The sequence below is a fragment of the Canis lupus genome, chromosome 22 (genome assembly GCF_048164855.1).
Source record: "Canis lupus baileyi chromosome 22, mCanLup2.hap1, whole genome shotgun sequence".
Taxonomy (NCBI): domain Eukaryota; kingdom Metazoa; phylum Chordata; class Mammalia; order Carnivora; family Canidae; genus Canis; species Canis lupus.
In genome coordinates, this window is record NC_132859.1 from 6,578,665 (window position 1) to 6,593,352 (window position 14,688).

Consider the following 14,688-nt stretch of genomic DNA (forward strand, 5'->3'; position numbering starts at 1 on the left):
GAATCAGAATTTGGGGCAGGACAAGGTCACTCTAAGTCAATGGTTTTCAAAGGATGCAGTCTCCCTGCCAGTAGCATCAGCATTGCCTGAGAACTTGGGTGAATCAGAAACTGATTTTTTTTTTAACAAGCAATCCTTGTTCTTAAAAGCCTTCCAGGTCATTTTATTGCCTGCTAACATTTGGGACTAATCCTCAAACTTTACTGTTCATAAGAGTCACGGTCACCTGGGACATCTGTTACTCACTGGGTTCCCAGATCCTTGGCCAGATCTAGTGAATCAGAATCTCTGAAAAGTGAAGCCAGGAAATATGCATTTTAAATCAGGCAGGCAGCATGTGATTCTGATGCAGAGTGTGAAAGAATTGTTTCTGAAAGCCAAGATTGAGAGCAGTGGTTCTGAGTTGGCTGCTCACAGAAATTATTGGGAAACTGAGAATCCTGATGCTTAGGCCATACTCCACACTGATTAAGTCAAATTCTGGAGGTAGGATTCATTTTATATTCTGTAAATGATTTTTCTATACGTGTCAAAGTTGGAGAATCAGCCTTTTATAAAGCATTGGGAAAGAATATCAGGTGGTAGAGTAGCACGGTGAAATGATAGAGGAGTTTGAGAACCAGCGCTGTGACCTGAAGCAAGTTACTAAGGCTACCTAAAAATCTATACATACTCAGGCTCTCCAAATAAAGTATTTCTGGCTGTATAGTGGGGAACTACTTAAAGATTTAAAAATAACAGTACCTTTTGCAATGTACCGCAGTATTCTCTATACTTCTTGTTTGCTGAAATATGAAAAGTGACTTGGGCTGTTTGACTCGGTTCGCAGCTATGCTATGAAAGGTTGCCCACACTTTCCAGTTTCACCCACCTCCCTAGCACATTGCCAAAAAAACTTAGAAGACAAAGGTACATAGACGTTCTCGATCCTGTTTTTAGCACCAATTGCATCTCCACTGGTCTTTCGGAAAAGCTAAATTTGGTTTTATTAGGAAAGCCGTGCCATCTGGTGGCCCACTGTGGTAATGGCATGTTGCGCAATAACTTTAGGGAGGAAAACCAGTGTTGAACAGGGTTCCACAAAAGCAGAGAGGAGCCACTTTCCAGCGGCCCCACAAGGATGCAACGGCAGGCTTCTCATCAGTCTTACATCGGCATTTTCTCTCTTCATCGCAAAGGAGAACTTACTTTATAGTCAAATAACTTCTTTTTTTTTTTTTTGCTAATCTATTTGAAAAATATGATCTGGCATCTTTTCTGAGCCAAGTAGGCATGAAAGTTCTTTACTGACCTATCACAGAACAATCATTTGATATTTAAAATGGTCTAGGAAGTCCTGTGTCTAAGGTATCCCATATTTCTAGCAGTCGCACCGTTTTTATCTTTCAAATCAGCTTTGTAAAGGAGTCTCATTTCAACTGTTCAGTTAGATAATTTTCTCTCTCAGGAAATGGCTTAGGAGACCGTAAATAAGCTAGCACGGATTTTAATTTTATTGCAACATTTTAAAGAAAATGTCCAGAAAGCTAATCCTATGTGGAGGCACCTGGGTGGCTCAGCAGTTGAGCATCTGCCTTTGGCTCAGGTCATGACCCCGGGGTCCTCGGATCGAGTCCCACATCTGCTCCCCACAGGGAGCCTGCTTCTCCCTCTCCCTAGGTCTCTGCCCACCCCCCTTCTCTCTCTCTCTCTCTCTCTCTCATGAATAGATAAAACCTTAAAAAAAAGTTAATACTATGGAAATAAGGACAACTCTCCTCACCCCTCGCTAATAGCTGCACACTCCAATCTGTCTCTTCTCCCCTTAGGATGGGCAGCCGCATCCATGTCTACCCAAATGGATCCTTGTTTATTGGATCGATCACAGAAAAAGACGGAGGGGACTACTTGTGTGTGGCCAGAAACAGAATGGGGGACGATCTGATACTGATGCACGTGAGCCTACGGCTGAAACCAGCCAAAATTGATCACAAGCAACATTTTAAAAAGCAAGTATTTCATGGGAAAGATTTCCAAGTGGACTGCGAGGCTTCTGGCTCCCCAGTGCCTGAGATATCTTGGAGTTTGCCTGACGGGACGATGATCAACAATGCAATGCAAGCTGATGACAGTGGCCGCAGGCCCAGGAGGTATACCCTTTTTGACAATGGAACCTTGTACTTCAACAAAGTTGGGATTGCGGAGGAAGGAGATTACACCTGCTACGCCCAGAACACTCTGGGGAAGGATGAAATGAAGGTCCACCTAACAGTAATCACAGCGGCCCCGCGGATCAGGCAAGGTTACAAGACCAACACGAGAATCAAAGCTGGAGACACAGTTGTCCTGGACTGTGAGGTTGTTGGTGAACCCAAACCAAAGATATTTTGGTTGCTGCCTTCTCATGACATGATTTCATTCTCTAAAGACAGGTACACGTTTCATGCCAACGGGTCTTTGTCCATCCACAAGGTGAAACTGCTCGATTCCGGGGAGTATGTATGTGTGGCCCGAAATCCCAGTGGGGATGACACCAAAATGTACAAGCTGGATGTTGTCTCCAAACCTCCATTAATTAACGGTCTGTACACAAACAAGACAGTCATTAAAGCCACAGCCGTGAGGCATTCCAAAAAACACTTTGACTGCAGGGCCGAAGGAACACCGGCTCCTCAAATCATGTGGATCATGCCAGACAATATTTTCCTCACAGCCCCCTACTATGGGAGCAGAATCACAGTCCATAAGAACGGAACCTTGGAAATTAGGAACGTGAGGTTTTCAGATTCAGCAGATTTTATCTGTGTGGCTCGGAACGAAGGAGGCGAGAGCGTGCTGGTGGTACAGTTACAAGTACTGGAGATGCTAAGACGACCAACATTCAGAAATCCATTTAATGAAAAAATTGTTGCCCGGCTTGGGAAGTCCACAGCATTGAACTGTTCTGTTGATGGAAACCCACCACCTGAAATAATCTGGATTTTACCAAATGGCACAAGATTTCCCAACGAACTGCAAATTTCTCAGTATATGATAGCAAACAATGGGTCTTTTATCATTTCCAAGACCACTCGGGATGATGCTGGAAAATACCGGTGTGCAGCAAGAAATAAAGTTGGCTACATTGAAAAATTAATTGTGCTAGAAATTGGCCAGCAGCCGGTTATTCTTACTTATGCACTAGGAACAGTGTACTGTATCAGTGGAGACTCTCTCTCACTGCACTGTGTGTCTGATGGGAGCCCTAAGCCGAACATCAAATGGACTATACCAAGCGGGTATATAATAGATAGGCCTCAAAGTACTGAGAAATACACACTGCATGAAAATGGGACCTTAGTCATTAAAGAAGCAACAGCCTATGACAGGGGAAACTATATTTGTACGGCTCAAAATAGCGTCGGCCACGCACTGATTACTGTCCCAGTAATGGTTGTAGCCTACCCACCCCGAATTACAAATCGCCTACCCAGGAGCATTCTCACAAGGACAGGAGCGGCCGTTCAGCTCCGGTGTATGGCCCTGGGAATCCCCAAGCCAGAAATCACATGGGAGAGGCCAGACCACTCCTCGCTCTCCATGCCAAATAAAGGGGGGGCTCGGGGACCTGAGCCTTTTCACCCCCGTGGTACCCTCATCATTCAGAATCCCCAAACTTCAGATTCTGGGATCTACAAATGCACAGCAAGGAACTCACTTGGTAGCGATTATGCAACAACTTACGTTCAGGTGATCTGACATGAAATAAAATCGAACAAAGTCAACATCTGGACAGAGTTTATTTTTTGGAAGAAGTTTAATCAAAGGCAGCCAGAGGCATGTAAATGAATTTGAGTACATTTACAATATTAAATTTATCATGGACATGCAAAAAAAAAAAAAAGACTTGTAAATAAATGCAATATGACTGATAATGATTTTGTTAATTGATCTCCAAACAAACTTTTAACTTAAGGCACTTTTATTTTGCCAACAAAGAACAATGAACATTAAGGTAAAACTGTCCACCATAAAATGACAAATGGCGAATGTATCTGAATTCTTAAGAATGGACTTTTTTCTTTCACTAACAGTTGCCTAGTGTCCAACTTCTATCAATGTTACAAGCATGGCACTTCTTGAGAAGAGAGACAATGGAAAAGATTAAATTTGCAGTCTTGATTGTAAATTTACCATTCTGACGTATAGATATTCTGTGGCTGGTTTAGAAATATTTTAGTAAAACCTAGAGAAAGTAGGTTCTGAATGGTTTTCATTTTTGTTCCCTATTTTGTGTACACTGAAAATTTTCATTGATGTGGAATACAAAAATGTTTTAATACCTACATTTAAAATAAATGCAGGCTAACTTTTCCACATGTAAAAAGGAACTTAACACCTACACGTCATTAAAAGTGAAAAGGGGGTTGCTTACTTTGCTACCGAAACTCATTAAAAAGCCTCAAAATACAATGAAACTTCTTTATCATTTCAAAATCTAACCTAGCCATCTTTGCTTTGGAGCTCTTTATAAGGAAAATATTCTGAGAAGGAACCACTGCCTTATGAACATGTTATTTCATTAAGTGATACTCCTTTATGGGAGAGGAAAAGGGGAAAATCCAGATCTGATATACAAATACATATGATGAAGTTTCATTGTACTTAAAATTTGATAAAACCTACGCAAAATGTTGCTTTTTTGTAATTCAATGTGAATTGATTTGGGGGGATATTATGATTCATCTTTTCTAATTCTGGAGGCTGGGAGGGTCCAGTGTAACGTATCCAGAATTTATTCAATTATTTGCCAGTTATTTAAAGTGGAGAAAAAAAGAACATGCCATAGGTCTTGCTCAGATATCTCAGCACACAAAACAGAACTATATTAGCCCCTGCTGATGACTTCAGACATAGGGGAGCTTACTTCATTGTGTTGTCATCACACCAACTTTCAGCTGACTCCACCTGAGAGGTGACCTGACTGCTCCTATCTCTAACGCTGGTACCCTGTGGCCACAGGAGGTGGAAGGATACTCATTCTCACTGTGGTCTCCTCCTGCTTCTGGGCCAAGAGGAGTAAATAAAAATGACAAATGGAAGTTATTAGGAATCAGACTAGAGTGTAAACTGGTATGTCTAAGGGACACTGATTGCCCAATTACATTCAATTTCCAAGTCTTATTTTTAAGGGGAAGGGAGGTCACCATCTTATCCTAGGATAACTTCCTATCTTACAGAGTAAATTACCAGCTTCTGTCAAAGGATAGGGCTTTCCCTGGTGATCATTTTAATGCAAATTAATGCACTTGCTAAGAAAGAAACCTCTAAGGATGTGGGATTTACGTGGAAGGAAAATGCTAAATAAAACTAGCTTAAAAATTCCAGTTGTTCTCTTTATAATGCACAGGGGTAAGCCAGTCCTAGGTTTTTCCTCAACTTTCCATAGAATCTGAATTATGGGGCCTTACCATGTCTTAGCTTAGTCACCTGAAAAGAAAAGGACACAACAAGAAAAAAAGGTATACCCCACAGCTTTCATGTGCAAAATGATCATTAATAAATTAATTTCACTAACTTATGCAAAATATAAAGTGCATACGAATGCTATGCAATTATAACACTCATTCTTGAAACAATATTACTGCTGTTTGCGATGCTGAGCTATAAAAATATACGGTTCAAACTGAAAACTGGCATTTTAAATACCAATAATTCTTGAAAAGGAAACCAGGACGGGACAGGACTCACTCACTAGGCACAACATTCATATTTCGGTTGTTTTGCCAAGGCAATCATTATATGGATATATTACTTGGAAGAAAAATAACTTCATGGACTCTAAAGTATGATTCTAAAGAGGAAAAACCCAAAACCTGATATACAAAAACCAGCTGAAATGTAAAGATTTGTCTTCTGAAAGCAGATAGAGTATGTTAATTTAGTGAAAAAGAATGGTCTTTAATGTTTTGGCAAAGTCTTGTCCAGCCCAGAGTAAACATGAAATGAGCAGGCTGGAGTGAAAAATTTCACAGTGTACAAAGCAGTTCACATGGATGTTGCCACAGCAAAGTAAGCGGACATGTATCTGAGGTCATTTGCATGAGTCAAACTTTGCAATGAGTAACTCACCTAGGAAGATATAAATTATTTATATAATGATTTGCAAAAGAAATGATCTCAGGTTGTACTAGCTACATTTTAAAAAAGTAGTTCTACGTGGTTTTGCTCATTATAGACAAATCTATTCACAGTCTGCTCAACTACATTACATGTAAAATCATATGGCAAAAGAAAATGAGTTAACACAAAACATGGGAAAATATCCCCCACATGTTTTAAAATGCCCTGCAATTTTCACATTCAAAATTTTATGCATCTAAATCTAAAAAAATATTATATGGAATACTCTTAAGTTACACAAACGGATAATAATTTACTGTATTTTTCTTTTTTACTCTAATAGGAGCAAATTACCACATACTTGAACAAAGTTAAAATAGTTACTATTTCTTTATAATAAATTTGATGTATAATTTACTTGTGCTTTTTGCACCAATTTATAAATACAGTATATGCAATACACAACCAAGACTGACACCAACATTAATAATTAAATTCAAAATAGCAAATACTTACCATACAAAATAAACAGCACATACATCTTTAGGAAAACCAGAGCCTTCTGGACTCGGGGGCCAGATTCTCTGGAGACCACGTCCAGTGTGAGCGCTGCAGAGTCTCAGGCCAGATGCAAGATTGTTTTTTTTTTCTCTAGTTGGCATAAGGTTCAGGAGAACCAAGAGTCTGTTTTGCCAAATCTGGCAATAAATAATCAGAACAATTCCACGGTGGTTCGTTCAGGCCTTTAGAATGTACACGTTGGACCTTCACAAAGACTCTGGTCGATGCTCTTGCCACTGAAAGCAAATTCGAGTACGGCTACTTCTAAGAGGCTTCCACATATCTGACGGTGGCTCTCATAGAAGCCTTGGTTTAAGTTCTTGGTCTAAGAAGTTTAAGTACTAAGCAACAATCTGTTTCAGCACCTTTTGACCACAACGAAAGCAAAGAAAAATCCCTACATAAATAAGAACAAAGTTTATAAAGTGCTTATGAAATTACAAACATTTCAAATTAGAGCAATGCAAATACATGTCCATTTCACCGTCAAAGGTGAAAGCAGAATAAATGGGTTCCTCCCCCGTCAAGATCTGACATGCCTTTCGAAATCAGTAGTTTGGTCCAGCACGGTTTGGGGGGTGGGGGTAGGGGTGGGGGTGGGAAACAACAAACTTTATCATTAATGAATACATAAATATTTTCAATCTGCCATAATTCATTCTTTCTAGGAGATTCAAAAAAAAAAAAAGCACCAATTTCAAAAGATCTGGTACCACGCTCTTCCTGAAGTAGGCCCACATGATCCACATTTTTATACCTACTTCAAAGCTGAACTTAAAAAAAAAAAAAAACAAAAAAAAAACAAAACCCTAAACCACACCTCCTCCTTTTTCTTTTTGTTTAAATACCTCTAAGTGAAATGTAGCACAAAATATAGGAAAACTTCAAAGAAAGGAAAGAACAAAGGGACACCTCTAAAAGATGACTGATGTGTTAAATTTGATTTTCTATTTTTCAGTGCAAACATAAAACTTTCTGTCGTGTCCTCTTCCAGATTCAGAAGTGTGATGGATGCCCATAGGGAGTCACTCCTTGCTGTGGCTGGTTACCTGATGAGAAAAATAGATTCAAATAAAATTGCAGAGGCAAAATCGTGCCACAGATAGACACTACCCCCTCGACGCTGCTCTCAGTACCAGCCTCAAGCACAGGGGAACAGAGAGACTGGCCAGGGAGAGCGAGCTAGCCCAGAGCACGGAGGGGTGAGGTCTAAGTACCGTAACTGAATTCATTCCACAGAGGCACCAGCTCTACATCAGAGTCCTACACCTGCCAGCACAAAGCCTTGGAAGAGCAACTGGCCCATCTGAAGTCACCGTCTCTTAACTCAGGAGCCACCCAATGCTGACCACAAGAGGACCCTAAGTAACTGTAACATGTTGAAAGTTCCCAAAACTTCTATAGAAGCAGATTGGAGATTTTAACACGGGCATTGTAAAAAGTGAGATGAAATGGGATAATTTTTTTGCAAATGGCCATTAGATATGCAAGAGAGACGCGTGTGAGAGTGGCTATGTGTGTTGACTCAGGTGTGTGCCTACGCATGTGTGCACACGCACGCACACACACACAGAAAAAATAAAGACCAGCAGGCACAAAAAAAATGACAGCGACTTAGAAATACCTAGTGCTTCCACAACTCTGGGAGACTATGCAAACCCAGAAGCTCCTTCACATGGGTTAGGACACAGAAGGAGACCTCTGGAGTTGTGCAGTGGGCGGCTCAACGTCGTGGCCAATATTCAACAAACGGGGGCTGGCGTAACTGCTAACATCAAGGGAGCAGAGTATGTTGTGGTTAAGAGGCAGGCTCTGGAGGGGGACCATCTGAATTCAGGTCCCAGCTCTGCCCTTTACTTTCGGCTGAGTGACCCTGGGCAAATGAGTCTGAGTCCCTGTTCTTTAGCTGTTTTCTCATCTAGAATATGGGAAGAGTGATACCTACGCGTGGGACAGCTGAGGAATTAAGTACATTAATATACGTAAAGTCACGGTGCCTGGGGGTCCTAGGAAGTGTTCCATAAATGATGGATTTAAAAAAAAACAAAAAACTGGATATCATGAGCTCTGGGAACCATAAGAGTAGGTACACCCCCAAAATAGGTGTCAGTGCATAAAAGTCATAGGTTCTTATTCCTAAACACTAGGGAAAAAAAAAATCTAAGATATAAGCATGTTGTCTCTGCCTTAAAATTATATTCTCTATTTATATAGAGAATTATATTCTCTAATTTAGCTATGTGGAAATACAAACTCTCGAATAAAACAATGAAATTTTAACCACACGTTTAATAGACCACACCTATAAAGCAACAGCTGGAAAAGACGACCAATCAATGTACATGATTTAACAAATTAAATGAGGCTAAAAGAGGGAAATATTTTTAAAGGAAAGAAGACCTTGGTTATGAGCAGGTAGAGACACAAGGTATAAAGAGGGGCCTTCTCTCTGCCAGGAAATCAATACGGACAGCAGCCAAGGCGGACGGTGAAGACCAAACCCAAGTTACTTACCCCTCAGTCATAACGGGCCCCCTCCTGACAACATCCTCCCAGAGTCCCGCCGCTGTCTTTAGGACTAGCTGGCCTTCACTCAATACCTCAAGCACACAATCTGAGACCCAGAAGAAACTGCCAATCCCACTAGTCTCCTCCGTGCACAGACAAGAAAAGTATATGATCTGGGGCACGTGGGTGGCTCAGCGGTTAAGCGCCTGCCTCCGGCTCAGGGTGTGACCCCGGGGTCCTGGGATCGAGTCCCGCATCAGGCTCCCTGCATGGAGCCTGCTTCTCCCTCTGCCTACATCTCTGCCCCCCCCCCCTCTCTCTGTGTGTGTGTGTGTGTGTGTGTGTGGAAAGGGAAGGAAAAAGGGACGGGAAAGGGAAAGGGAAGGGAAGGGAAATGGAAAGGGAAAGAAAGGGCAGGAAAGGGAAAGGGAAGGAAAGGGAAGGGAAGGGAAAGGGAAGGGAAAGGAAGGGGAAGGGAAGGGGAAAGGAAGGGGAAGGTAAAGGGAAGGGAAGGGGAAGGGAAAGGGAAGGGGAAAGGAAGGGGAAGGTAAAGGGAAGGGAAGGGGAAGGGAAGGGGAAGGGAAAGGGAAGGGGAAGGGGAAGGGGAAGGGGAAGGGGAAGGGGAAGGGAAGGGAAGGGAAGGGAAGGGAAGGGAAGGGAAGGGAAGGGAAGGGAAGGGAAGGGAAGGGAAGGGAAGGGAAGGGAAGGGAAGGGAAGGGAAGGGAAAGGGAAAGGGAAAGGGAAAGGGAAAGGGAAAGGGAAAGGGAAAGGGAAAGGGAAAGGGAAAGGGAAAGGGAAAGGGAAGGGGAAGGGAAGAACGGGAAGGGAAAGGAAAGGAAGAAAAAGGGAGGGAAGGGGAGGAGAGGAAAGAAAAGATAAAAGGAAGGAAAGGAAAAGAAAGGAAGGAAAGGAAAGAAAGAAAGAAAAAAATGATCCAGGGAATGGTGACAGAGTTGGCACCGGAATTCAGACTTCCTAACTCCCAGGCCAATATCCTTTTGGGTCACGGGGGGTTCGATTCGTGGGAGCACACTAGCACGCCGAGCCAGCACCTAGATGGGGTTGTGGGCGTCGCCCTAGAGAGGCAGCACAATTAAAAGCAAAAAAAATCACAGCAGCATAGCAGCCGGAATTACTGGGGACAAACTGCCCTGCTCTGCTGCCCGCGGTCTCTGCACGGTTGTCAGAGGGAGAGGACGGTGCAGTGGCCGGGACAGTCACGGCCCCAGGGACCAGGACACGTGCTGGCCTTCCTCCCCGAGGGACTTTGAGGGGCCACGTCCCTCCTCCACCTGCAGTTGCACGGGGGTCTCCCCCAACGAAAAGAGACATTTCCAGGTTCACATGGAACAGAGGAAAACAACTTCTCTGAACTGAAGAAAAGAAAAAAAAAAAAAAAAAAAACAGTGGGACTTTGGGCAGGGGGTGGGTGGGGCGAGCAGGAAGGCGCGGACTCCAAACCCAAACCCAACAAACCAAACCAGCCTGGACTCACGATGCAGGTGAAAATGGTACCGGAGGAAGGCGACAGAGCAGTTTTTGAGGGGTCGCCCCTTGTTTTGCCGGCTTGCTCCTAATCCCCGGGGAGCCACGTGCTCCGCGCGCAGGGGGACTTACTGGAGAGCTGCTTCTGGAGCTGCCGCACCAGGGCCGCCGTCTGCTGCTGCTGCTGGGTCTGCTGCAAGCCCTGCCTGGAGAACTGCAATCGCAACAGAGCACAGGAGGGCATGAGTGGGCGCCGGCGTCACAGGTGCGGGGCCCCCCACGCACCTCCACACCTCCCTTGGACAGAGATACCGCCCGGGTCCCCGCCGACGCACCTTCACACCTCACCTGGACAGAGACTACCGCCCGGCCCCGTCCCCCCTGCCCCCCGCCACCGACACACCTTCACACCTCACCTGGACAGAGATACCACCCGGGGTCCCCCCCCCCCCGATGCACCTTCAGCATCTCACCTGGACAGACTACCACCCGGAGTCCCCCTGACGCACCTTCACACCTCACCTGGACAGAGACTACCACCTGGGGTCCCCCCGATGCACCTTCACACCTCACCTGGACAGAGACTACCGCCCGGGGTCCCCCTGACGCACCTTCACACCTCACCTGGACATAGACTACCACCCGGGGTCCCCCCAATGCACCTTCACACCTCACCTGGACAGAGACTACGGCCCGGGGTTCCCCCCCCCCCGACACACCTTCACACCTCACCTGGACAGAGATACCGCCTGGGGTCCCCCCAACACACCTTCAGCACTTCACCTGGACAGAGACTACCACCTGGGGTCCCCCCCCCCGGGATCCTGCACCCCACCCGGCCTCTGATGCTCAGTATCTGAAGCGCTCGATCCCGATCCGTTGTAAATGCCCTTCTCCAGGGGCCAGGTAACATTTATTTGAAGGGCCTGATGAAAGAGTCCTCTCTAGGGGAGGCCCCAGGGCCAAGTACCCTCGTGATCTGCCCTCGCCGGGGGCTGTTAGCATCACACTCTCATACGCCACCTTCACTGGCAACATGAAAGTTCTCGGACCAGAGGATCCGCTCAGCTCCGCAGGCCTCGGCCCGTATGGACAGGGACAGAATCCCGTGGGGCAGAGCAGTGGCCCCTCCGTCCAGGGCTCATCTGGGACTCTGCCCTCCCATCGGATGCAGGAGGAAGTCAGCCAACGCTACCATTTTCTCTGATGCCAACCAAGCAGGAAAATAGCACCTTGCCAGTTTTTTTTTTTCTATTGCCCAAATCAAGGAGGAAAAATAAAGCAAAACTCTACCTTTTATTCCCAAGGAAATGTGAGTAAAATTAAAAAGTGCTTCCTTTCCTATTCAGTGGTTTCTATGTTTATTCGGAAATATTACCTACTTAACAAAAGCAAATATGCTCCTCAGCGGTGTGCTAGGCATTGTCTGTATACATCAGCCCATTTACACCTGACCAGGTAACACCTATTCTCAATCCTTTATCCAAAGTCCTTGCATATATGATTTACTATGACACATCCATAATAAACCCACCAACCAAGGCCTAGGACAGCACCACACAATCAAACACTAAATTTCTGTAGCAAAACACACAACTAGTCCTTGTCTTGCAGGATGAGACTGATGACCACTCAGCTCAGCTTCTGCAACCCAATGAGCTATAAATAAAATTTCCATCTCAAAATAAAATGTCGAGATTCAGTTCGGAATTTAGAAATGAACATAAGGGATTGTGAACCTTTACTACTACTCTCATTTAGCAGCTGAGGGAACGGAGATACCAAAGTGTCCAGTCACCTGCCCGTGATCCCTGGAAGTAATGGGGCAGGGATTCAGACAACACTTTTGGGATTCAGAGCTTCCTATCTTAACTGCAATCCAGCGCTATCTTTAATTGGGAATATTAGCTTCCAAGTACTAATTTACTTGGAAATAATCACAGCATCTAAGGGGTGGGCTGCAAGGATGTCTAATCTTAACTTCTCATTTAATTAACTAACATATTGAGGTGCACAGTGCAGAAATACTTAACATTTATCCATTCAAATACTTAGCTGTCTTCTTTTAAGTTCATTTAAAATCTGCTACAGAGAGAGTAATTCACGGGATAGAAATAGGGTGGGGAGTCCATATTCTGAGGAGCCTCTGCAGTAACTAAGACATAGGAAGCCCATGTGCATGAGTGTGTGAGTATGCATGCACACATGTACGCAGGTATGGGTGCTCTGCTGGGTGGCCTTAAGAGTATCCTTCAGAGGACCTCAAGATTACTGGGGGCATCTGCATAGTTAAAACCATTTTCATGATAATACTAAGGCATTAGGTGTTCCCGCTCTCCTTGTCTCAGGAGTATACAATGCAGTTTTTCAGAGGCTATATAATGTGTGATCTTCCAACAAATGTCTTCCATCTATTCAGACATTAAAAAAATTCTAAAAAGGTAAACAAAGTCATTCTCGCGAATGTTTTCCTTTGAAAAATATTCATATTTCCATATTCATTCATTGCTCATAAAAGTGTTATCTCTGGTTAATATGTAATGAGAACTTTAGGATATTAGTAAATATTGGTAATATTTCTGTTTTAATTTCCGATAGAATAAATATTATTAGACACACAAAAGCTCTTTGGGTCCACAGTGATTTTTGAATGAGAAGGAGCTCCAAGGCCAAACACCAGGACCAGTTTCTTTAGCGCCCCCCCCACCCCCCCGGAAGGAAGTGGTGGGATACGGCTTGCAGTCCCCAGTCTCCTCAGTTGTAGTGTTTTCCTGCCTCTGTTTCTCTCGAGGCCACTCGGATATAAGATTTAACTTGCTTCCACCTGTATGTGAATGCCAGCAGGTAAAAGATCCAACTGACAATTTCCCTGGGCCCTTGGAGCACCTATGGCCAGGGAAAGGAGAGAGTGCCACCAAGCTCCACATTTCAAATCAAGTCACTGAGCTCTTGCAAAACAACAACAACAAAAAAACTGGCTCAAAAAGCAAAAAGCCATCAGAGGAAATTTAAAGAGTCATCCTCCTAGGCTCTTACCCCAGACTTCCTGAATTTAAATTTCTGGGGCAAATGTGCTAGAAATCTGTATTTTCAAAGGGTTCCCCTAAGCGGCCTGATGGTAGGCTAGACTTCAGAACCATCCCTGGAGTGGAAGCTGGAACTTCTAATTGACCAAAACGGGTCAATCAATACATGAGACAACTGAGGTTTACGAGAAGTAAAATAAGTCTAAAAATCACTATCTGTGTATGGTCAACCTTTCATGCTTAAATCTGGTAAATAAAGAGGAAAGATTTTTCTGCACTTTATCAGTAGGAGAGATGATCACGGTTTTGTTCACCTCTGTGCCTCTGCAAATGTTAATCTCTCCTCCTAGAAACCCTTCTTTCCCAACTTCATCCTACCCCACAAGCTCCTAAAAATCTGCTTGTCCTTCAAAGGTCAGCTCAAGTGCTTACCTACTCCCTTCAGAACTGGAAGAGCACATCGCTGCTCTTGTATCCTGTAGAGATGCCTTTGTTATTAAATACGGTGTACAACTGCTTCTCTCCCTAATACTCTGGATCTCGCTCCTCTTGGGGTCAGGAGCTGTGCTGTGCCCCTGCTGCAACCACAATGCAACGCACAGAGCTCAACAATGTCCGTCAGGTACAGCCAACTAGCCAACAGGGCGTAGTTACTCTCCACTAAGAACGTTCTCTGCTGAACTCAAAACAATCATTTAAAAATTGATTATGATGGATTTTCAACGATCCCTAAGTCCCTATTTTGACAACATGTGCTTATTCAAGAATATTCAATGTTCCTGTTCAAGCATGACAAGTCATTTCTAGTTAAATACATGTCATTGAATCATTTCTCAGAAAAGCTGGGCCCTTCTTTGCAACAGCAGTGGACACTGACGGCCCTGCGCAGCTGCAGGGCTGCTGAGCTGGTGGTGGGCCTTCACATTGCCTCAAACCTTGTTTACACCTCCTGCCTTCCGAACTGGGTTTTCCTTTACTTATGGATCATGTGTGGGACTTTTGTTTCTTCACTGCTATGACATTCGAC

General features: G+C 44.1%; 2 protein-coding genes across 8 annotated transcripts in view; one reads left to right on the forward strand and one right to left on the reverse strand.

The window, feature by feature from the left end:
* IGSF10 (immunoglobulin superfamily member 10) overlaps positions 1–3,862 on the forward strand; it is a 56,515-nt gene extending 52,653 nt beyond the window's left edge. For both annotated transcript variants that reach the window (XM_072792268.1, XM_072792269.1), the window contains one exon: positions 1,809–3,862. In XM_072792268.1, the coding sequence (XP_072648369.1) occupies positions 1,809–3,717 (1,909 nt within the window). In that variant the 3' untranslated portion in view covers positions 3,718–3,862. The remainder of the gene's footprint in view (positions 1–1,808) is intronic.
* The window catches only part of MED12L (mediator complex subunit 12L), a 323,177-nt gene continuing 312,228 nt past the window's right edge, over positions 3,740–14,688 (reverse strand). For 5 of the 6 annotated variants that reach the window (XM_072792271.1, XM_072792270.1, XM_072792275.1 and 2 more), the window contains 2 exons: positions 10,768–10,849; positions 3,740–7,691 (listed from right to left, as the gene is read on the reverse strand). In XM_072792271.1, the coding sequence (XP_072648372.1) occupies positions 7,639–7,691; positions 10,768–10,849 (135 nt within the window). In that variant the 3' untranslated portion in view covers positions 3,740–7,638. The remainder of the gene's footprint in view (positions 7,692–10,767; positions 10,850–14,688) is intronic. The other variant, XR_012014723.1, reaches the window with a different exon arrangement.